The sequence below is a fragment of the Cupressus sempervirens genome, chromosome 11 (genome assembly GCF_028749045.1).
Source record: "Cupressus sempervirens isolate cs-2001-9-10 chromosome 11, ASM2874904v1, whole genome shotgun sequence".
Classification (NCBI taxonomy): Eukaryota; Viridiplantae; Streptophyta; class Pinopsida; order Cupressales; family Cupressaceae; genus Cupressus; species Cupressus sempervirens.
In genome coordinates this window covers 839,123,232-839,149,487 of record NC_143128.1, presented here as the reverse complement: position 1 = coordinate 839,149,487, position 26,256 = coordinate 839,123,232, and the positions used below count along the sequence as shown (strand labels likewise).

The window sequence follows — 26,256 nt, the reverse complement described above, 5'->3', positions numbered from 1 at the left end:
TCCCTAAAGAAGAGTGAGAGGACAGAATTTGTATGTTTTGCAACAAGGGAGTGGTGGCAATAGAAAGGCATTATGTCAAAGATCGTACTGCATACAAGGATATCCACAACCAATACAAGGACACTTTACGGTGAGCATCATAAAAGAACCATTTCAAGGGCCAAGACTTCACAAGGGGGGCATCTTACTTACATAGATCCACAACAAAAGGGACAGCTTGGAGAAATCTCAGCAGACAGATTAATGGGTCTTCTTTTAGTCCCTTAGATCATTGGTCTCATGGACGTCATTTAAAATATTTCATTTCACTGCCAATAAGAGTTAATTTTGTATTTTTGTCTCTTCAAATATTGACTGTTCGTTAAATAATTGCGTTAGCAGCCTCACCTGCCTTTAAAGCAAACTTAGTGATACTCTCTCTTTTGAACAAATCGGTTTAGAATTGGCAGATTAGTTGGATTTGTAACCTTAAAAGTCCCAAGATCTTCCATCTCTTACAATTTTCAATCCATTTCAGAATGGAATTTAAAAACACCTCCTGAAAAGAAAACATTACTTTATATCATGCGGTAAAAGTGACACGTACAAAATGTGTCCCAGGGCAATATATAGACCTACACCAGTACGTGTAAATTTATAATGGAAAACGTAAGCCCCAATAATTCAGGATATGCTAAAATGGTATTCAGTTAGAAAAGGCATTTCTGAGGGGATTCTATCAATCTTGAACCTGACAAACTGATTGACATTTTCTGATGTTCAAGTGATATTGTAAATATCATTATTAGATTAATTACAATTATAAAAGCCTAAAATGGTAAAATGTTGGGCAAAAAACTTGCTATCTTGAAAGGAAGCTAATGGCCTTGTGTTGACATCAACTGCCTGAATATTATCAGAAGAAACTAATCTAGTCAACCCTTTGATGATACACGAAGTAAAGATTCCAAAATATCAGACGGATTTAATTGCAAGCTAGTCATCAACATGCATATCCAAGCCAGACACCACTTCACAACATCAGAAACCAATATAACAATCAAACAGTTATCTATATTATTTACTTATATTTATCATTGTCAAAAGCAAATTAGCATCATATGAAAATGCTAATTACCAGAGCATCGGAAAATGGCTTCAATAACAAGTAGAGGCGTTCGCACATGAATGGTAAAATCTAAGTTCATGGATATATTGGCCTAACAAACAGATACCCTTTCACGGTATATCCAAATTTGAACAAATATTATAGCCATATGATTCTTCAACGTACATATGCTTACAACACACAGAATAAAACTAGATTTTTAAACAAAATGCAAAAAAAAATGTGCAATCACATTCAGAAAAATATGCCATTCAAATGTGCCGTTGCTTTATCACTGATTGTACATTCAGAAGATGCAGAATAAATATACACAACCAAACAGTGCTAACAGATGTAGCTGCTACTGTTCTTAAATTTGTCAGCAAGTGTCAATTTGCTAACATTCCTGCACGAAGTTCATAAATTAACCCTCTCCTTTTATCATCTCTGAAGCAAATCTATACAGTGGAAGTAAATTACAGCCTTGTTTCTCTGATAAATCCCTGGCCTTAAAACTCAGGATACAGCCACTTCTTCCTGCTCGGGAGAAGGGAAGCCTCTATGTTTAACATAGGGCTGGCCCATATTTACCTTACTAAAAAGTGGATATAACATTCTCCTAATTCTCTGCCATGCAATTACTATTGGAATATTATGAATTTGACTTGGATTTATCAGTGGCAAGAGCAGCCAAGTCATCAGCACTATTGCTTGGAAGAAAGTGTGATAAAGATAAAGGATTATACGTAGAACTGCCTCTCCTAAGATCCTTGATAGTTCTCAAAGCAGCAAGTGTGCTTCTGTAAATACTTTCTACAGTGTCTCCTTGAAGTGAGGGTGTTTGTTGTGAATTTGCTCCCTGTCCTGGCTCATTTGTATCAACTACAATGTCATCCAAAGGAATCGATGGGAAGATGCTCTGGAGGTTGGCCTCACATTCCTTTACAAGCTTTGCAAGCAGTTCAGTGCTGAAAAATGGTTGTTGAAGAACACTCTCAATAAATGGCAAGCGTAGCAGTGCACCAGTTCTTTTATCATATTTTTTCAAAATTTTCACCAATCCTGTAATGATGATAACAGAAATGTCAATCTCAGTAAACGCAATAAAATGTCAACAGAACTCAAAAGGCTGTAGACACCTGCAAGGGGCAATCTTTGTCACCCCTAATCATTATGACTAATTGCCGAACTATAGCATGTTTGTAAAAGTTGCTACAGAATTAGATGGATCAATTACCTGTAAAATTGAGAGCACTGTAGTTCTCAAGCAGTACCATCTCACCATGGATAGTGACAATATCTCTGCGGATTGCCACTGTTTCTTCATTGAATTCATTCTCTGATCCATATATTCCATTTTGTCTGCTCTTTTCCTTTAACCGCTCAATCCTTTCCTTGACCTCCTGTAAAGAGGCTAGTGGAAATCAGATTTCCAATGCAAATGTTTGATAGGATTGAAAAATCAGAAATATATTTAAACACTTCAGGATGATACAAAGAAATGGGGGAAAACCAGGTGAAATTGGATTTTTTTAGAAACAAAATGCTATGCATATTGTAGATCCATATTCCAGTCTTGGTGTTTCATGTCAATTCCCCAGTGACCATTATCATTTCAAGGCCCATTAATTAAGATCTGCATTCTTAGATGACTGCACACGAATAAGATGTTAGGTGGGTGATTTACAGATTTCTCAGTTCGAGGATTTAGAAGAAATGTGCTGAATTTTCCAGGATTCTTTATAGTTGTCCTTGTGTGTAAAGTTAAACTACTAAACACATTGGAAGTATAACAAAACCTGCATACATTTCTCTTGTGCCTTATATATATATATATATATATATATATATATATATATATATATATATATATATATATATATATATATATATATATATATATATATATATATATATATATATCCTATGTTAGCTGGATCTGTGTACAGATTGAAACGTATCCATGATCCAATCCACTCTACTTGCTGATCTGAACAAGATCTCACACAAACAGTTTCAGTTCAGCTGAGATGAACCCAAGACAAATTCAGGGGAACCTCGGCAAACTTGTCATTCCATTCATGTTTTTATTTTTACATGGATGACCTAAAACGATTTTAAACCCTAAATGTTTCTAAAATATATCAAACACCAAAAAAGTTGGTTAGAGCTCACATGGGCCAATAAGATTATAGAAGAATATTCTTGCAAAGATGTAAGTATTTTTCCCAAAAAAATTCATTTTCCTGTATATCAGAAGAGTCCATTTTTATTTGTCTAATTTTGGGTTTTATTTTGTGTTTTGTTTAAAATCGTGTTGATAAAATCTCTTTCCATGGGAATCCCAATGATGGCTAGTTTTAGATCCATACATTAACCTAAATTCAAAAAAAATCCGAGGTCTCCAACATGGAAGTATGTCAATATGATTCAAGTTCCAGGTGGTGGGAAATATATTTGGATTTGTCAAAGATGCAAGGTTACCAGAAGGCGGAGCTACTGGGAGACCACAGAAACTAGTACCAGTACTGGTACAGCTAATTTTCAAAAATAGGAGACCAGAGTACTTGAGACAATTTTTGTTTAATATAAATTTATAATTTTTAGAAAGTATCATAACTAATAAAATTTTGGAGACAAGAACAGTGTTTAAGATTAACATTAAATGTACAATTTATATACACAAAAGCCAAATGTCATTGTGTCAAAGAGTCAAAAAGCTCAAAACTCACAATACATGATTCATATTATATTATAGTTACACATTGAAATTCAAAAATATTGTTAGCATAGATGTGTCCCTATAAGATATTTGAAAAGGCTGAGGATACAAAGTGCCTTCCATTCTCTCCAATGGTTGAATTGATGTTACCAAAGATCCCTTATAACCATTTTCATGACCTCTTTCAAAGAACAACAGTTGGTATATCATGGCACTAGAAGAAAAGCGAATAATTGTACTTCATTGACAAGTCTTTCTAGAGAAGCAATTGAGTAGATTGATCAGAATAATATAGTGGCTATTGTTATCATCACTAACAGATAAGTAATAATAATTTGCAAGGGAAATTATGGAGGAGGAGAATTACAGTTTTTTTATAACACCTTATGTCCTATGTTTTTTGGTAGGAAACATCTTTTTTTGGTTCAGGAGATTTTGGAGATGGTGGAAGACTGCAACCAGAAGAAATCTGTGCATCGCAACATCCCTGGAACCAAAGACGCATCTCTGATACCACAGGTCTCAGAGATGTATCTTGAGGGGTACGAGACAAGTTTCCTAGTAACTATGCAAAGATGTGATGATGTCAGATATTCAAATTCATAAAGTCAAGTGAAAGCCAATTTGGGTGAAATACTTGGACAAGGCGTCAATGGTGTAACCATGCCATTGAAGCAAGTGATAGCATATATTATTGAACAAAAGAAAGCAAACAAACAAACTACGTAAAAAATGAAGCCTCCATTGCCCCTGTCTAATCCCAATGTTGCGGTAGAGAGCCACCCATATTTGGCCCCTCTTGAAAATAAAGAAGCCAATAAAAATAAATACCAATGGACCTTTGAAATATTAAAATAATTCTGTTATGTTCCTAATGGTCATCTTTAGTGGGTTCAGTTTTATTAATTAGTTTCTATTTTTGTATTCAGTTAAATATTGTTTTGTTTATAAACATCTTATACTTTTCTGATTTTTTTGGAAAAAAATAAAAAATCATTTGAGGGTTTGACGATTTTTTCCACAAAAAATGTGTTTCTTGCAGCTGTTCTAGGTTGCACCTAGAATTGTTAGTGCAACAATCTGCACGAGAGCTTTCTAATGTTTCCTCAAAATCATGGTTTCAGTTTCATCTTGGTATCTCTGGCTATAGGGAGCGATACCTTTGTTACACAACATCAGGTTGGGTGATTTTGTGGCTATCTTGGTCATATCCAAAAGTTTTGCATAACCAGGGAGGGTCTTAGCAGCAGCCTCATGCCCTGCGTCTTAGCAGCAGGGTCATGTTGCAGAGTCTTCTGAATAGAAAGGAGCGGCATTCTTTGATTTCTGTGTAGTTAGTATGATGACTATTAAGGGAGGGTATTAAAATAATAATGTAATGTTTCTAATGGTCATATTTGGTGAGTTTAGTTTTATTAGTTAGTTTTTATTTTTGTATTCAATAACAATTGTTTCATTTAGAAACACTGTCTTGTACTTTTCTATTTAAGGAGACTTTGTCTCCATTGTTTAATACAAAACTATCAAATTTTATAATATGAAAACTATGTTCCAAAATCAGCTCAAGATATTGCTGATTATCACAAAAAACATTGCATCACTATTTATGCAAATGAATAATTTCTACAATTCACTATAGGCTAATGAATTGAACTTAAACAACATTAATTGTTTATGTGATCACCTAAGCATTATGTAGGTACAGGAGTTCCCACCCACATTAGATGGCTACAGTCAATCCAATCTTCAGTGTCTCTCATGTAGGATTAAAAAATGCTGCAGTTAATCAAATCTTTAGAATCAGTGGGAAGCAGCTGCCCAACCACCCTTTTAATCAGTGAAACACGGGGAAGTACACCTGACCCAAAATTCAGGAGTACCCAGTGCAGAGATGTCCCCAGGACTCCACCGCTGCCCAAACATCACCACACCGCTTTGATGCTTGGGGACTCTCGGACATCCCAGGACAATGAGGAGTCTCCTAGGCATCCCCCTAACTCACTCATTACATTTATGATATTTGAATCTTCGATAGAGCTAATATAAATGAAAATCCTATTTGCTATTAATTTGAATTGTGATTTTTGAATGTTACTAGTATTGGGTATGTTACTGTGTACTATGTTACCATGTTACTATGTTGAATGTTCAATTGGTTTTAGTTAGTCTTGCAATTTTGCTATGTTCAAGTATTTCAAGAATCAAATTGGTATGCTATTTAGCAGGTTTTGAAGTGGCCGCAAAACCCTTTACATTATAATAAAGAAAGATAGATCATTATGGCACCACATAGGTAGAGCCAAAAACAAAGACAAAACAGCTGGCAGGAAGATACAAAAAGCCAGTGAAAGGATAGCAACCATCAAAGGAACACCAGATTGAAACAAAAAAGAATGGCAAGTCATGCCTACTTTGGTATGTTATACTGAATCATCATTCCTAACTAGCATTTCAAGTTCTATATGTAACTGGCAAAGCTGCTTCTCTTCATGACAATAGAAATACTATAAATTATGTGGTTCAAGAAATGCCCAATGGTGGATGGTATCTTTTTCTTGGTTTGTACAGGGTCAAAGATCTTGTATGGCCTCTTGAAAACTCCCTGTTTTTTATTTTTTTATTTTTTTATTTCATGGAAGTCTCTACATACTAGGCTCAAGAATTTGGCCTGAATATATCTGTTTAGTGGTTTTTGTTACCTGCTATTACTCAATGATTGATACTCTCAATGACATTTTGTTGGGGGCAGGTCCCCTGTAAGGGCATATCAGAAAATAAGATTTTGAAAAAATGCTGTTTTAAATAAAAAAACATGAAACTAGTACCAATGGCTTGATGCAAGCCCCACGCTCAGCAGGTCAATAGTAGATTGCCATGAGAACTATATCATGTGCAAAATGCATTTGAAATGGACTCTACAAAAGCAGTCAAGAATAAAATTGCACACATGAAGCATGGACAAGAAAGCAGCTCTCCGTTCAGTATTTTAGCATATTTGCATGGATAACCGGATCCACATTCCCCAAGTATCTCCAAGGATAATCAGAGTAGTGCATGGCGTGCAGATTATGAGAACCCATCAAATCTAAAATTATCATTTACACAGACATAATGTTCCTTTTTCACTCCATCCCAACATTCTTGGAAAGTGCCAGATTTATAGAGTCAGTTTTCAATAGCAGCATTCCAAAAATCTCAAGGCCAAGATGAATAATAGTTTTCTCCAAGTGCAGGTCCAACTTTCACAGACCAACCCAAACTTCATGGAGATTCCCAACATCCATTGGGAGCACCAACTTTCCTATGAACTTAGAAAGTATAAAAATAATCAAATAAATAATATACACAGCCTTAAAGTGATTTGATACTATAAAAGCAACTTATCCTTTACTTTCTTGTTTATTTTAAAACCTTTGTCATAAAGTGTCCTTAAAAGAGACTCAAAATTAATTAGGACAAATCATCCTTAACCCAACAGCCAATCTAAAGACATTCTTCAAAACAGAGAGAGATAACACATGAAATGTATTGCAATGAGATGAGTAACAATGTACAATAGGCTCTGCTTAAATAGGCAAGAGCAGTTAGGAAGAATGAGCAAGGTTGAGACAACTCAGACAAGTGTCTCAACCTAAAAGAAGTAGATTTGTGGCAAAACTCAACAGTATCCATCTACCTCAAATGTGTTTACCTGAGTAATCTTAAGAGTAAACAGTAAAGTACTGTTTGCTCAAACACCCCCTCTTGAGTGCAATTTAGAGAGTACAAAAAAGCAGTAGAGATGGTTTTATGCATCCTGGCAGCAAAGTCATGTTAAGTACCCATGTAAAACTACAATGCAGTCTCTCATAACTGGAGGAAAGGAGAAAACCCAGTGGGATAAAACTCCTCTCCAAAAAAAAAGTACAGGAATGTTGGAGAAGCCTTCAAAAAAGATGTCCTGAAATCATGAACATGTACATCACTGACGCACAGGATCTGTAGACTATTGCCAATGATATGGTACTATATTTGAAGATCCTCTAAAAAAATGATGATTAGGAAAACAATAATCTGTACGAGTGCTCCAAATGGCACTTCTCAAACAATGATTAGATGGCAACAATGGCATTAACATCTATCAATCAAAATGACAGACGGCACATGAATTTGCTTGAGTGACCTTCGCTACGCAACCAATGAAGTTGCTTGAGTGATACTATTATCACTTCTCAACCAAGTTCTAAATGCAGGTGAAATACTCTAAAAGGAATGTACGACTGTCTCAACACACTTCAAGCAAAACCAAATAACACACCCTCATAAAGTTGACTAAGGAGAGGCATGACAGATCCATTGAAATGGTGTGTTAGCATGCTATGCATAAGGGACCAAAAGAATATCTTCACCTGAGAAAAGGGTGTGTGTCAAACTACACACTCACATGAGGCAAGAATATCAGATTCTTCCATTCTCCTAAAGGAACTCACTTTGACAAAGTCCTGATCGGCAAATGAAGGCTCGACACAACCCAACATGGCACTTCACAATTCAATGTTTGTACAATAATGTTATGGCTCATCATGTGCGCAAAAATTCCCAAAACGCATGCTTATTTATAAAGGATGCTCAACTAATCCAAAGAACAAAAACTAAAGAAAAAGCTCGCAATAACGAATTGGTTGGTGTTAAAAGAGGATGGGGTGGCAAGGTATCATGACAGCTCCATATGCTACCCTCTGGTGTGCATAAAACCACCACAAGCCATTGAAGTCAAAAGCAAAACAGAAGCAAAACATTGGAAGACATGATGCAAATACACAAACAAGTGGACATTGTGAGGGCCATTGACTTTACACCTTCAAAGCTCCTCAAAACATGCTTACCCCTCAGCCACAAAACTATGGGAGTTGGCTCAGCACGACTCGTGCCAATAAATGCTGACAATGAATCCATTCTTCATGCAAGCCACAAAGGCCAAGTAATAAATGTCGCTTGCAAAAAGAAAGTTGCCACCAATTATGAGGCATTGTCTAATCACAACCCCGCTGCATCACCATCATTGAGCCCAACAACCAAATCTATAAATATCTAGTGATAATAATGAAGCTGATCTACACAAAGTTCATCATACATGGAAAACGAAATGACCACCAACTTGGAATGGTCACAACCATCAAGGTGAAAACAATTGCCACGGATTGGTATTGCTCTGATCAACACCAAAAGAGAGAGCTGCAAAAGTCACTGAAAGCCCCTTTACGGCCAATTAAAATTGCTACTGCTGAATTAATAAGCAACAATCCAAAGGCCTAGTTGTATTAAGAAAGAGCACCAACGATTTCTAGACGTTGAACTGTGATTTCCTGTTATAATTCAATCCATAGCATGAATGAAATAGAAAATGGTGAACCAAATCAGGAGAGACAAGAGCATGTCTCTATCTCTTTCTCACTCTATCCCATTGTTAATGCACTATCAATTGGGTACTTTCACTTTGTCTCACAAAGAGGTTTTAACACCTTTGACAAGACAAAGATCTTATGATTGCATGTCCCAGCCACATGCAGTTCTTTATGACTCCCAAAGACCAAGCCCCAAAGGTCATCTCATTGGACAAGTTATTTGTTGTCTCCCCACCTGACAAGGGTATCCAAATACGTCGGAATATGGAACAAGGAGTGAGTGAAGGCAAGGAAGCCTATTGTGAATGTTGTGCATGTTAAAAGGAAATGTTTTCTTCTATCAATTTGGCACACTGGAAGAGCTTCACACATGGAGTATCAGTGGGCAAGCTCTCATCCTCAAAACAAGCAAAAAGATAGCAGGACAAACTCTCAGAGCCAATGGAAAGGATATTATTGAATTTTCTACTCCTCGAGCTCTCACAACAAATGAAATACAACAAATTAATAAACAGTTCTGCACTACTGCTAGAAACGCCAAGGCTTTGAGTTTTGATGGTGTTGAAATTCATGGGGCTCATGGATATCTCAACGAAAATGAATAAACTTTAGCCACCATGACAAACCTAGTGATTTGAGTCAGTGTTGACAATCTGAGTTTAACAAATAACTCTAATCCATACCAATAGAACTAAGGGAAAACAACGCTGCCAATAAGGAAGCCATTGCTAATGTAGAGGCCTAAAAACGCAGTCAACCTAACATCAACCAAGAGGAATGCCCTACACCACATGGAGCTTGGAGATGGAACCAACAAATGACATAAGGAAACTACCAATGTCCAGGAAATGCACTGGAAATGAAAATCTAAAGGCTGTTAGAAATAAGAAGAGTCAAACACCGAGGCCAATACTTGGGTTTGGCCAATTAATAGCCAACCATTATCGGTAAACAATGAATGTTTCCTAGGGAGATTATGCAATATAATGACCAAACAAAATGTACAAACCTCACTTGTACAAATCACTAACACAACAGGTTTGACAAAACTACTGGACATCTTAAAGTTGCCAAAAATCTACAAGACCTCAAAAAGTATGAAAATTCTCAAAACACTAGAAGTTGCCAGATTGTAGGCTCTAATACCATATTACGATAGGTCATCTTTAACCCTAGTGCTAGTCCGACATCCTCCAGAACAAAGAGATATAACATAATGATAAAACACATTGTAATGAGTTGTGTAATAATTGACAATAGGATCTTCTTAAATAGGCAAGAGCAGTTAGGAAGAATGGACAAGGTTGAGACAAGTGTCTCAACTTGGAGGAAGTAGAGTCTTGATAGAACTCAACAATATCCATCTACCTCATTAGTGTGTCCACTTAAGTAGACTTGGGCAAAGAGTAAACAATAAAACATTTACTCCAACAAATGTGACAGCAGTAGGCATGGGGTGCAAGTGACTTAAAATATTATTATTTTAAAGGGGCATTGAAATGAAGGATTAAAAATATTTATTTAATTTAGAGTACTCAAAAAGTCAGTTTATTTTATTATTGAGAGGAAAAATGAAATGTTTAAAAGGGAAATTATCTAAATGCCCTAAAGTTGCTCTATAAGAGCCTAGTTAAGTTGTGCGCACTTGTGAGAGAATAAGGGTTAAACTAACTATTATCTTTGCAATTTTTCTCTAATTAAGAACTTGAGTTTTTAGATTTCTTGAGGTGGTAAACTTCCTTGAAAACCCATTTTTCTCTAATGAGAGTTTGAATTCTCATGTGTGTTACTCGTCATATGGTGCCATAACATCATTTCCTCTACTAATAGAGCTTTTTCTCTGAAGTATGCACACCTTGAGGTAACAAAAAAGCGCAACCATTAGAAGTAGACAGTATACCATTTTGTTGTTGGTTCCAATGGCGAAGGTAAAGATTCTACAAATCTCTTCACTACAAGAATTGAAGTACTAAGTCATGCATTTATCTAGCTGAAATAGCCTCAGTCTAAACACCCTTAGCAAGAATCATAACTCCTCTAACCATCTTGCACACCTACATCATTTAGTTCATTTACAAATAGTAAATTCAATGTCAAAACAAGTATATGTAGTTCACAATTGATCCTCTTCACCCATCCATTAGGGAATCAAGTCAAAAATTTATCAGTACAAACAACCTCCAAATGAGAATCATTTCCAAGGTACAACTTCCCACCATTATATACTTCATATTTTGTAAATCAACCTCGATGTGAGGTCATGTGGAAAGAAACACCACAGTTTATCAACAATACACTTTCCAATGCATGTATACTTAATGCAGCAACAAAACTAGGAAGATCCCTTAGATTCATCGTCAAGAAATAATTAACTTCTCATTATGGTTACTTCTCAGATGTGCAACTTTACCACAATTCCAACATTTTGACTTTAACTTACTCAGTGATTTGAATATCCAACAAGATAGGGATCTAGGCTTATCTTGTTTCTTGTTCTTGGCTTTTCTTTAGATCTTCCACAAACCACTAGGGCATCCTTACCCAATTCAAAGGTCTTCCTTCTTATTTCTTCAAATAGCAAAAAGACTTTTCCATCTAGAACTTGGTGTTAGTGCTCCCAATACCCATATTTAGGTGGTCCCATGAATCAAGCAAACAACACAATAAAGTCAAACATCAATTTTCCTACACTTTCACCCCCATAGGGTGCAAATAGGTAACTACAATATCAAAGGCATTTGAATGTTTAACCATAGACGCACTATCTCCATCCTAAGAGTATACAACTTCTTTCTCAAAGAAAAAAAAACTTATTTAGCAAGGATTAAGCTTGATAAAACTTCTTTGAGCTTATTTTAAAGATTCCCTATGAAAGTCGTTTCATACATATTCAACAACATCAAATAGGCCAAACTGAATCTAATGAAACCCTTTGCTTTTCTATCCATCTTATTCCAATCTTCCTAAATTGTAGCTGCAAGTTTAGATCCAAAGACCAACAACTCATAGCTCTTAGTCTATGAGCACATCCTCCATTGCAAAACTCAGCTTGTGCCTAAGAACTTCTCATCTCTATCTTTAATGTGCTTGCAATCTCATCCTAAAGAAAAATCAAAACCTTGTCTATGAAAATCCACTCAAACAAAGATTAGTACAAAAAATCCCTTACCTAACACTTAAATTTGAAATGATCGAACTCTAGGCACCAAATGAAGGGATGTACGTATACAAAAACACATCCTACTCTAAAATTGAGTGTTGCGCAAGTTTCAATTTGTTACCAATTCCAAAAAGAGTAAACACATGTAAACATAATATACATATATACACACACAACATAACAAGTTAATGTGGAAAAAAACTTGTTCAAAGGAAAAACCCACTCAAAAGAAGGCCAATGTATTATTAGTAAACAACACAATTACAATACACCTACAAGCAAGCCGTAATTGAAGTATCACCAACTAATGATTTGAAGGAATTATCATAGCTTAAAAATATCTACAAAAGCCTCCCCTCAAACTCCACCTCAAGCACGTAATATATAGGAGATACAATACATGAAAACCTTTGAATGGCAATTAGAAAGCCATGAGGTAAACCTACCCAAATGGTGGTGCCCAAACCCAAATCTCAAGATTAGTCCAAAGGCTAAAAATAGTATAGTCCTTCCACCTATCACAACCTCATTATAATCCAATATTGCAATTGGGCATTCCACTGTGGTTCCATTATCTCCAACCAAAGATGCTTTATGATGCATAATCACATGCACCATAACATCCCTTGTCCTCTAGTACGAGGACTTTACCAAAACAAGGAAATCTAAGTGGACATGTTTTAAGGGAGACTCGTCCCTAAAATCGAGGTGTACCTCTACCTATTAATAGGGCAAGGTTGAAATAATTCTTAAAGCAAATAGATCAAGTTTAAGTGCTCCAACTTAGTCACATGGAAAAGAATATAAATCATTTCCCTTCCTTAGTTTATAAACCTTATTCTTAAGATGGAAAAAAAAGTGAACAATAAATTTCAATGTGACAATAAAAAATGATAATTTTGGATGGAAATCAATAAAGGTGTTGTACTAAATCTCCCTCTACTACTACCTCCATGCAACTCTTCCTAGTTTGGAAACCAAATTTTGAACATATAGGGGAACAATTCTAGTACATTTCAAAGTGAACAAAAATGTTTTTCCAATTTTTTTGGCAAGGGGGCAAGAGATGCAAAAATGGGTTTTGGGGGATTACATACATGCATATGTAAATACTCTTATTCAATTTGAATATCCAATTTTGGAAAATAAGGAGAGAATTCAAAATATTTTAAATTGCAAATAGCAATGTTTCTACAAGTTTTCCTAGACAAGAGGATCTAAGATGTAAGAATTAGATTCTAGCTATGGCATACATTACATAATGGACATCCATAAAAACATGCACACAATGCCAGTCATTAACTTCTATTGATAAATCAATATGGTTTATATCATAATGACATTACATAATATTAGGGGATACAAGATGCAAGAATATGATTTTGGCTATGGCGCACACACTGCATAGGACATACACATCGACACTCGCTAGGAATACGAGATGCAAGAATGAGGTTTTGGCCATGGTGCACACATATTACATAATGGAAATACTTCAAAACATGCACACAATTTTAATCATTAATTTTTTACGAATATATCAAAATGACATGTATAATAGTGTCATTACACAATATCAAGGGAGAGAAAATGCACGAATGGGGTTTTGGCTATAACAAACATTAAATAATGGACATATATAAAAACATATGCACACGTTCACCCACACAATGTCAATCATCATTTTTGTTCATAAATCAAAATGGTTTATATCATAGTGATATTAAATAATATTAGAACTTATTTGACAAACCAAAAGAACATAATGAATTCAATTACATGGGTCATAAGATTTGATCGAGGAAAAAAAAAATCCCATCTAGTGAATTGAAAACAAACTTCTTTTTTATTGCTTTTTAAAACCAAAGTTAGGGTTGGTAGGTGACACCCAATAACACCTAGTGAGGTTGAGAAGCAACACAATCATGGGGCAAGGGTTGAAGGTAAGAATCCTAGTCACCAAGTTAATTAAGGGTTTTGAGGCCACAAGAATCTCCATATCAAATATAGTTTTTCACTTCCTTCATGCTTCCAAAGGTCAATTGTAACAATGTGAATGACAAATGATGGAAACATAAAGCAAATTGTGAGTTAAAGTCTTTAGCTTAAACCCCAAAAAGGGCTCGATAGTTTTTCATTTTTTTAAGGGCCATAGGGAGGTCATGGTTGGAAGGCCATATCTACAAAGCCCCTGGAAATGAGGGGTATCCGAAGAAATAATCCCTATTTTGGGAAGATATCCCAAAGACACTCCCACAAAAAAAATAGGGACAAGGAGAGGACATTTTGGAGGAGACGATGTTTTGTCTATATTCCCAAACAAAGCAGCACGAATGAAACCTTGGGGTGCATAACCATAATAAATAGGAAAACACATGATAAATTTTGGTGGGAACCTTTTTTTCTCTTTAAATTGTTGTACTAAATTCACTCTTAACTACTTCCATGTAAATCTTCCGAGTGAGTCACCACTAAATTGTGATGTCTACGGCTATCACTAGTTGGTGACACAAATTCCAAGTTGGACAACAGCATAATGATTTAGAAGGGCGCATGCCACATCTTTCTATAAAATTTAAACTTTATTGATTGGATAAATATTATTTCAGAAGTTGTTTTACAATAACTTAGGGTGTAAGCTACTGGTCATCTACACTACATGTTGCCTTCTAGAAGTTGCAATTCACGTTCAAATGATTTTTAAAACACACATCTCAATGTTTATACACTCTTTAAAGGAGAGTTAGATGCCATCACCAAAACTAATATTTTGAAGAGCCAGTTTGAGGATCTTGAATATGTTGCTTAAAAATTTCTTATTTGTTGCATTTGAGTTTTTTTTTTAATATGAATATTATCTTTCTACAGCTCTCTTTCACCCTGATGATGGATCATAGAGAATGATCCGAAACATTGATGTAAACAAAATTCACACGTTTCAATCCAGAAGAATACACTCAATTTGAATATTATTACTTTCAGTAGTTTTTTAAATTAATAATTTTCGGCACTTATTGATTGGACAGACACTATTTAACAAGTTGTTTTTCAATGACCCTGGGCACAATCCACTACTCATTTACAATGCATGTTGTCTTCCAAAAATTGCAATATGAGTTCAAATTATATTTTAAGGCATCATGTCAAGATTTATAAACTTGTTAAAGGAGAGTTGGTCACCATCACCAAAAATAAAAGCAGGTTTGAGGATTTGAAATCTGTCAGTTGAAAATCTCTTATTTGTTGCATTTGAGCCTTCTTTTGTTAATTTTAATGTTATAACTTTCAGCTCCAATAGCTCATCATATAAGGCATGTCTTTTAATGCTTTTCCCAATAGGTGACCAAAACAGTTTCAAACTTGCAAATACATCTTTAATGTTAATAAATCATCACTTGCTTCAAAAACAAATTCAAAGCTTAAAAGGAAAAAAAACATAGAACATTCACAATAACAATAAGGAATTACCAAGTACCAACAACTTGCCCACATGTGACACAGGCAATTGTTTATATTGCATGCTCATATTACATAAACTGAATTTCAGAAAGAATACACCTTGATTGACATACCTGCAAATAAATGACGTATTCTTCTTCCTTGTCTGAGAAAAAGTCGTTGAATTTCTCTAGCTCCTCATAAATGAGTTGAATGAAATCTTCACCTTCAAAGATTCCCTTTTTCCTTTCTATGTTTCTTTCTTCATGGACACTACATTGACTTGACACCTCATCATGTGTTTCTGTTATCTCTTGGGCAGGCTTGAAACTACCCACTTCATCTGTACTCTCATTTTGTAGCCCCTCTCTAAGCTCATCAAGAGCTGCATTTACCACTGAGGTGGAGTTCACATTGAGTGGAAGGCCAGTTGCACGCAACATAACATCTTCCAAATACTCAGGATCTAAGAGCTGCTTAAGCCTCTTCTTGAGAGGCTTGTAAGACAAAAATTTATCTCGCCACTCAGGGAGAGTTTCCTCCATCTGGCTTTGAAAACGCTTCCCAAACTTCATGATTCCTCTTGATCTTATTCAGTACTATTGTTTATATTGTATCAACTAATAGATTGCTATGGCACCTCAAGAAACAACCAAATGTATGACTACAGCTTCAACCTTGCAACTGCATCATTTAACAAAGGCAAAAAAAGGACATGCCAGACCATTTTAGAAATTCCCACTAGCAGAATGAATAACATTATTATTTCAATTCCTCTATAGTCAAAATAGATATGCATACCAAGCTACTAGTATACCTCAATATACACCCAACCTTTAAATCAGAACAAAAATGTTCTAAAATTTCAGAAACATTAAAATGCATTACTAAATTCTTCCTTATTAGTCAAATCCCTGAACGAACACATTGTTAAATAGTTATTATATGCGCACAAAATGCAATGCTTGTTCAAGAATGCATGCCAAAAGAAAGCAGAGAGTTGATAATCTGATTATACACAAATTAGCTAAAATATTATTTGTATGCACACATCATGGTAGTTCTCCAAACTCCAAATTCAAAAAAGCAAAGAGGAAATCATAAAAATGTCTGCTTCAACGCATTTTTAATAAGAGAAGATGAACAAATATAGAGTTGTCACAAGCTAGCACAGTTGACATAGTTGACATTAATAAAAGAATCATGGGATAAATGGTTGAAATTTTATAGTTCATGCATGAAATTTGTATAAATTAAAGAACTGAAACTTGTGACGGGTAGTTTGTACAGATCTAATATCTGATTCCCAACAAAAACACATCAGTCTAGAGTTTAACAATCACTTTCTTTGGAATCAAGGTTTCATTACAAATCTCTTTATTAATATTCTGACATAGAATTTTTAAGCAGTTGCCTATTTATAAAGTTTCCACAAAATACCATCATAAGTTTTAAAACAAGTACAACTAAAGTGACTACATGGAGCAAAATTCACAAGTAAGATCTACACTTTTCTCTCATTTTATTACATGATGTGCCAAATATTATAAGATTTGTGCCAGTTAGCACAATTTCTATGTTTATTCCTTCAATATTGGCTTAACAAACAATGTTCATATTTTATAATAGAAAATGAACCCACCAATATAATGTATTTCACAAAATGGAAATTTTGGAGATGGTAAAATATCATATCAACAGAAACTAATATGTGATATCCCCTGCTTGGTTTAAGCCTATTATAACCAGAACTATCCCATATTTAATGTTCTTATGTCCTAAGCTGGATTACAAAAATATAATGATTCAGATCTATGTTATTCCATGGTTCAAGGTAAGAAAAAATTGTCCATTTATCAAACATATTAAGTAATTTGGTTTCTTTTACTAGTTATAATTCTTAAATGTCACTACTGCCTCAGTTTGAGAATGAGACCAGGAACAGTAGTCTATCTCAAAGTTAACAGATCCAAGCCCTTATCCCCTCTTGGGACCATACCCTCAAGGTTTAAGGGCGCTGATCCCTACCCTATCTTGGGAATCAACCTACTGGCTGCATTAGACTACCCCTCCTTAGAAACACTTCAGTACCTTCCGCTATAGGTACTGCGTAGTAGAAGGATTCAATTAATGTGTACATATATATAATATATGTTCTAACCATTTATCATTCCTTGAAAAACCTTATAGACCTTATTTATTCATAACTATACTTCTTAAATATCAGAATATTGAACATGCCAGGTTGTAGTAAGAGTTTTAATGTGGTAATCCTTGCTGTCACCACATTTCAGACTATCAATCAGAACTGAATATATCCTTAAATCTTTATACTTATTAATCTTCAGTCCTTTGATCACAGCTAGATGTGTTTTTAATCCAATTTTCAAGCTCTTCCCTTATATCTCTTAACGTGAGGGAGAGGTCACACCTTTTCATCATAAATGCCCTTTGGCAAGAGATATAACCCTTTCTAAATTAGAACCTTTGAAAGAGAGCAACTATTCATTATGTCTGTCCCTAAAAAGTGATACAACCTTTCACATCATATCTCTAGTTTCTATTTTAATCAGATCCATACATCTCATTCTCTATTATCCCCTTCAAAATGAAGTTCTCTTCTCCCTTTTATACTTCATATTTAAGGGAGTCATAACTTATCATTTCATTTATTTTGACCATTTATTAAATTCAATCAAATTTTAATTATATGTAATTGTATTCTTTTATATTTGAATTTTTTTCCTTTTATATCTTAACTTATTATTTATATAAAATTATATTTCAAAGTGGAGACATTACAGTCCACCACAATCAGATGTCTAGTTCTTATTTCAATCAGATCTGTACTTCTCATTCTCTATTATTGATGATGGGTACTCCCCTTGTTAACACAAACACACACAGTAGAATAGAGAAATAACAAGAAGTAGCAGGAACAGAAAATAGGCTTCTTATTATCTCCAATAAAATGGAATTACAATGTTCAGAAATAGAACATGTAAAGTCACATGGGCACTGTCCTTACAGTATTTTGTAGGCCAGAGCCACCCTCTATCTATCAGAACCGTCCTAGACAACCCTATAGACCTTCATCATATAAGCAATTTCCACCGCCAAAGAAGGTTCTAGGAATTTTAACCTTAAACTTTGAGGTCAACCAATCCTAAAATATTATTATTTTAATTTTATTACTTCAGAGTAGGCCCCAACAACTTTCGAATGCTCAAAAGAAATTTAAAGAATTTAATTTTCTTTGATTTCAAGTAGCACAACTTCCACAGACCATAACTCATCGTCAGTTGCTTCGGTTTACTATTATGACCCCATTTCAGAAATGCCAATAAGCGCTCTATGGCGCTAGACTAGTGCAAGCTCTAGTCAATGAAAGTTTAACCCCGTAAGTTTTTATACCTGGTATCGATACTGAAAATTTTCAATAACTTCACAAATAAACTTCATCTTGCAATGAAACATTACTGGCAGGCCGATATATCTAAAATGAACCTCCGAGGAAGAAATCAAAACATTCTAAGTTTGAATGACCAAATTCCTAAAAAAAGCAACCTTCTAGAAGTAGCAACTCTGCACTTAGATAGCCCTTATTGTAAAGATAAAACAAAATACTTTCGGGTGATGCAAGATTGCCCTTGCACCCATGATGCTCCTTCATATTTTGTCCCCTTCAAAATGAAGTTCTCTTCTCCCTTCTTTTATACTCCATATTTGAGGGAGCCACATCTTTTCATTTCATGCCTTTTGATCATTCATTAACTTTAGCCAAATTTTAATTATATGTAATTATATTCTGTTATATTTTATTTTATTATTATTTATTATTAAATTATATTTCAAAGTGGAGACATTATAGTTCACCCCACTTAAGATTGTTTGTCCTCAAGCACAGTTCATGGAACTTGTTATAGTCACCTTCTCAATTAATCACAAGCATACAATAATAATCTTCACAAATTACTATAAAGTTGGCCTTGCACCACTTCGAAATCTACATAAATTTGCTGATCATTTCAATCTGCTTGATGTTTCTTTAAACAACTTCACCCCTCACCATGGCACGTTCTAATGTTTCTCATCACCTTAATGTACATATATGATGAAGTCTTTTGAAAATCCTTTTAATTAAATCTGCACTCTTATATCTTCATTTCACTTCAAACCTTGTGTGTTTTATTTGTCTTCAATGTTTATACTCTTGGGCAAGTACGATTCACATATCACACTTCACACTATACAATACTAATCACTTCAAGAAAATGATTTTAACATCCCTTTTGTATCTTTCCTATAAAACTGAAGAGAGACACCCAATGTACACTAATCCCTACCCTATCTTGGGTATCAACCTACTGGCTAGATTTAGACTGCCCCTCCTCGGAAACACTTCAGTCTCTTCCTCTTTAAATATTGAGTAGTAGAGCAATTCAATCACAGGCGTGTATATATATGGGTGAGTGTGTGTGTGTGTGTTCGCGCGCTAACCATTAATCTTTCCTTGATAAACCTTGTATACCTTATTTATTCATAAGTTATAAATATACTTCTTAAATATCATAAAATTTAGCATACCAGGCTACACTAACAGTAGATTATTTTAATATAGTAATCCTTGCTGCCGCCACATTTCAGACTATCAGTCCGAAGTTCTACAAAACTGATTTTTTTTTTTTTATCCTTAAATATTTATTATTTAATAATCTTTAGTCCTTTGATTATAGCGAGATGTGGTTTTTATCCGATTCTACAATTCTTCCCTTATATCTCTTAATGTGAGAGAGAGGTCACATCTTTTCAACACAAATGCCCCTTGGCAAAAGACACAACCTTTCACCATTAGCACCCTTTGAAGGAGTGCAAATCTTCATTATTTATGTCCCTTTGAAAGGGATAAAAGCATTCACAACCAGATCTGCAGTTCCTGTTTAAATTAGATCTGAACTTCTTATTCTCTATTAGAGTTCCATGGCTCTCCGCGAGTTGTATGAGTAGTCCGAATCGGCGAGTCAAGCAGACCCCGAATCGGCGAGTCAAGCAGACCTTGCTGAGTTTTTATGATTCGGCCCTGGTCATGGAATATGATGTATATTTTCATATAAACAATTATAAAAGTATATTTTTTCAAGGGTTTTATCATTTTGCCAAGTCATTGCCGAGTTGTAGCGAAATGAAGTTCTCCCCTCTCTTTTATACTTCATATTTAAGTGAGTCACAACTTATCATGTCATGCCTTTTAACCTTAGTTACCAATTCGTGAAACGAATCTGATTTGGGTACACAAATCTGATCTGTGGATTCGTAAATTTTTTTTCCCAATTATGATTCATGGAGGATTCTTGCATTATATTTATATATATAAATATATAATATGCATTATACATACTAAAAAATGAGAGAAATATACATAATTCTAAAACTAAATCATTTCAAAGTATGAATCTATGATTCTAAATCATTTCATAGTATAAAACTATGATTCTGATATGAATCTATGGATCAAATCCACTATGATTATAAGAAAATAATCGAACAAAAATATTCAAAAAAAAATCTGGAAGAATCCGGACGAATCCAGCCATGGATCCGGATCCGAATCCAGATCCAGCCTCTAGGGCACAAATCTGGTAACTAAGCTTTTAACCATTCATTAGCTTTTAACCATTCATTAACTTTAATCAAATTTTGATTATATTTTAAGTATTTTCTTTTTTATTTATATTTTTTTGTTCCTTTATATATTAATTTATTAGTATTTATTATTCAATTTATTTCAAAGTAGAGACATTAGATATTAACAAACTTATACTATCATTATAGGACATAGTCCTGTTTCTCAACGTCACCATCAGTTTGTCTGAACCAAAAGGTCAATATTCATATTCATGTTCCCAGAGATTGTGTACCATGCAATATAGTAACTTCACAGAACTTGATACTCCAGACAGTGTACCATGCAATATAGTAACTCCACAGAACTTGATACTCCAGTTAAAGCTGTAAACTCCATATTCATACAAAACAGGATGTGAATATAACTCAGCGTAAGGCAAGACAACACCATGACAATGCAGTGCAACGAAAGGCTGAAAACCTTGGACTGTATTCTGCTGTGAACTAACATTGAAATTGTCGAAGTGGCCATAGTTCAGCTGATCAGCGTAAAGAGTCAATGATAATTCCTAGACCAAGGAAACTCAGCCTGATGAGACCTGTAATTTGTGGGAAAATCTACTGAGCACTTATACCTCAGCAGCTTAGTCCTGTGAGACCAATCGTTCATGACATCCAAATCATATTGGCAGTTTTAAACCTCGGACGAAACCGGAAATTCCAGAAGGTGAAACTATAAACCTAGAATGTCAAAGGCGTTTCTAGTTCCCCTGCAGTGTCCCTCAAGAATTTCATGTAAGGCATTCAAACCACTAACACAATAATATCCGGGCATATAATATTGTAACCATATTTATCTATTAATATCTCGGATTTTTTATATAATATATATGAATGATAGATGTACATATTTTATATACCAGAAGTGTTACCAGAACATAAAAAGGAATCTCAAAGATAGAAACACATCCCTGGTGCCGAGAGATTTCTCGGAAATCGGAAACTTATTCTACAATTTCCCTAGATCTTCAGAGCTATCTACTAACTCGAACTACAAGCCCCAATTTAAAATTAAGATAATATGACAATATTAAAAATAACACATACAAATGAACACTATCACTAATCGTGATCCACAAACCCCATGCCCTAATCTCATAACTTCAAAGTTTTTTAAATGCATTCTATAGATCGTTTAATGTCGTTTCCGAATTACTTAAACAATTCATTCCTCCTCCCATACGAGTATACTCCTCTTCTACCAGGGACGCTGACACATCATATCAAAATATTTTTAAAAATGCAGAAACTATAAACTAAGTAAACAAAAGAGAAAGAAAGTCAACAGCTCCATATTAAGTTTTATCAGATAGTCAATCGTCGGCTAAAAATGTACAGATTACCATGCCTGTTGAAAACAAGAAACAATGGCGAAAAGCAGAGGAAAGAAAAAACGCACTAAAGGAAATACCAAGATCGAAAAGAATCTGCGCCGGCCAGAAGAACCTCAACAGAAACACCACAGACGTAATTGAGAAAAACGCAGCGTTGATACAGAAACATATAGGAAAAAATAAGAAAGAAATGAAAAAGGTCTACCTTATTCGAAACCGTCTGTGTGTGTGACTGTGGACAGATGAATCCGATGAAACCCTGGCGGAGTTGGAGTTGAAGGGGCGCCTGGTCTTTGAAATCGAAACATATCGTGTAGCGAATATTCTGCCTCTAAATTCGAATAAAATGTGGGCCTTGCTTTAATGCGCCCCAGTTACCATGTGGATTCTTCGGATAAGGAATATAATCTACAGGATACCCGCATCATTATTTGATTCTCCTTTTGCTTATTTTAATATCTCATTTGACCTGGATATTCTCGACCCGATACCATTCTTTTATTAGACTGTAAACACCGTTTTATGCGGACGCCAAATTTTTATTGTTTTTTCGTTTATAATGGATAGAGCAAACTTTTGCATTAGAATTAATATCGTGGAAAACGTCCCACCATTTTGTCCATATATACGGTTTGGTTGGAGGCTAGGAATAATAATAGGAATGTATATTGGGAAAATGAATGGCGATTCCAATGATAACAAGAGACGCAATGCGTCATAGTTCCTACCTAACACATAATGGTTGTAGAGATGTAGATGAGTAAGAATCTAAATTAATATTATCAATGCATTAATTTTTACTTAGAAATGCACTTGTGATCTGATAGGATTGCTCATATTTTGTTGTTAAATTTTCATCCTAAAAATGCGCTTGTGATCTGATAGGATGGCTCATATTTTGTTGTTAAGTTCTCGTGCTATATTATTATATCTTTGAACATTTAAGCCCAAGAATAAGAGGCCAAAGTCCTCAATATGGCACTAAGTACTTAATATCATACTACGATAAATAAATATGCTTTAGACAAATTTGCACCTTCTATATTGACAACTTAAATTATGTGCAATGAGAAAAGATATCCATACCAATATTTGAATTATAAAACTTGAAGAAGTGATGAAGCATTTAGAGTATCACATTATATGTTTAAGCATACCATACATGCTACTACACAACCATAAGTAGTTGGAATAACTCTCCCAACTATGTATTATTCTCATCTTGATTATCAAATGGAACTCACACTATTTTTAATCATTAGCACTGGACAAAAATTAGGATAGAGATATAGATAGAGATAAATAGCAATATACAACAATAACAACATAAATATATATATATATATATATATATATATGTATGTATGCAGAAGAAAAAAGGATAGATAATATAGAGGAGGAAGAGGAAGAGAGATAAAATAGTAAGATAGAGTGATACCAACATAAGTTGTATGTGAGAGGGAGAGAAGAGAGAATTAAATATAATTATTTTTCTTAATAAAACAAATAGTCAAAATAAAATCATAGTTATAATAAAAAATTAAAATATATTATATTTTAATTAATGAAACTAAGAATTTAATTTTTATATTAAAACTCACATTTCTATAAGAAAAAATGAAATGTATTGAAATATAAAAATATTTTATAAGTAAAACTAATTGTTTAATTTTACACAATTAGAGAAGGTTTACTATTTAATGTTTTGTATTTCCAAATTTTTCATAAAATTAAGTAATTTTTAATTATGAAATAATATCTATATAATTTAATATGTACATTTGTAAATAATAAATAGATGTAATACATATAAATTTGATGTTGATGAATAAATATGATGTAATAAATAAGAAATAAAATATAACTATTTAATTTTAATACATAGTTTATAAAAACTTAATAATAATTTATATATCTTTTAAAATTGAATTATTTCTATTTTGTGGTTATTTCTTTAGTGTTTTTTTAATATAAAATATAATTATTAATTTAATATTAAAATATATATGTATTGAGTGCAATGGTTCACTAAACTCTTTCATGTGATTTCGATCTAACTGTTGAGATATGTTCCAATTATGTTGGCTTCTGAATTTAGACCAGATTGTATATATGGAAAATTTATTTTTCTGGGCGGGAATAGGTGAAATTTGGCACATGCAGGAATTAGCGAGATTTGGCGCATGCATTGATCGTTTTCCCAGCATTATTTTTTGCAAGTTACACTAGGGTTAGGGTTTGCAAACATTTGCATTGAGTAGTAGGAAAACAGATTCGTCAACTCCTTACAAGATTTTTTTCACATTCTCTCCAACGATTCTCGGAGATCTGAAACACCATTTGTCTCTCGGCATTCACTCGTCCATTAAAGCTCGAAATCTATCAATAGAGAAGATAGCAATTGAGATGAAGATAAGATCGTTCTGCTCTATGAAAAACTGATCGCTCTGCTCTGCGAAACGCAAGTTTTCTCTACTCTTTTTTCACTTTGGTCTTGCTCATTGCCGGCAAGGTGGTGAAGGAAAAGTTTGGGGTCAACAATGGTGAACATCTGGATGTCCCCACATGTTTGACTGTTGATAGTGGTTGTTCTTCTCTCAGTGCTCCTGGCGATGCTTTTACTTCCAAGCAGCTCCTTGTACCTCCTCCTTCAGCTAATGTTTTTGCCAGCATTAATGGTATTCCTATGCCGACTGCTAGCAATTCTTTCAAACCTAAATCTTTCTCAGAGGCAGTTTCCAATTCGACAAGTGGTATTCGTGAACATACGAGGTTTGTTGTTGTTGGCCCTAACAACTATGAGGTCGCCAAGGATGGTAAGAGCCCTCTGGCTTCCTCAGCTCATTTTTCTTTAATTCCTAATTCTAAGATGGTTGCCGAAATTACTAAAGAAAAAGGTAGGCTTAAAGACACTGCAATCTTTTTTACTGCCGTTGAAATTGAAAAATATCCTCCATGCAAGTTTATAGATGATTGGTTTCATAATTTCTGGAATACCAAACTAGGGTTTCACATAACTTTTTGCAGACAAATTCAAAGGGGGCTTTTTGTTATCTTTTTTGCTAACCATGATGCCCAACAAGAGGTTCTAAAAAAGTAGTATTGGATGGTTGGGTTGACGTCCTTCCGAGCATTGGCTTGGACCCCTAAGGCTGTCCATGAGGAAGTTTTGGCCCTATCGATGCCCAGGTGGATTCTTGTAAAAAACTTACCGCCATTTCTTTGGCATTTTTTGCCACAACTGTTGGAAAATTTGGGCAAAATTATCAGGATGGATGAAACTGTTAAATTAGTCCACATATGGATGCTAGGGTTCTTATATCGCTCCTAGCAAAGAAATTCCTTCTGAAATTAATATTAATGTGCTTAATGAAAATTTTGTTTGCCCTATTGAAATTTTAAGGGGCTTGAATGCTTTTTTTTTGTGTAGGAAGGAGGGTCATTGG

The 26,256-nt window shown here is 34.4% G+C and overlaps 1 protein-coding gene across 2 annotated transcripts; it reads right to left on the bottom strand.

Moving 5' to 3' along the window:
* Nucleotides 1-1,353: 1,353 nt before the first annotated feature.
* SPX4 (SPX domain-containing protein 4) lies at nt 1,354-23,143 on the bottom strand. Of its 2 annotated transcripts, none has more exons than XM_089811714.1 (4): nt 23,016-23,143; nt 15,926-16,475; nt 2,325-2,490; nt 1,354-2,149 (listed from the first exon to the last, which is right to left on the bottom strand). In XM_089811714.1, the coding sequence occupies exons 2-4, from the start codon at nt 16,364-16,366 to the stop codon at nt 1,740-1,742; spliced, it is 1,017 nt and encodes a 338-aa protein (XP_089667840.1). In that variant the 5' UTR covers nt 16,367-16,475; nt 23,016-23,143; the 3' UTR covers nt 1,354-1,739. The 2 variants fall into 2 exon arrangements, with proteins under 2 accessions (XP_089667840.1, XP_089667841.1); XM_089811715.1 differs by having other exon boundaries at nt 22,888-23,080.
* Between the last annotated feature and the right edge of the window lie 3,113 nt (nt 23,144-26,256).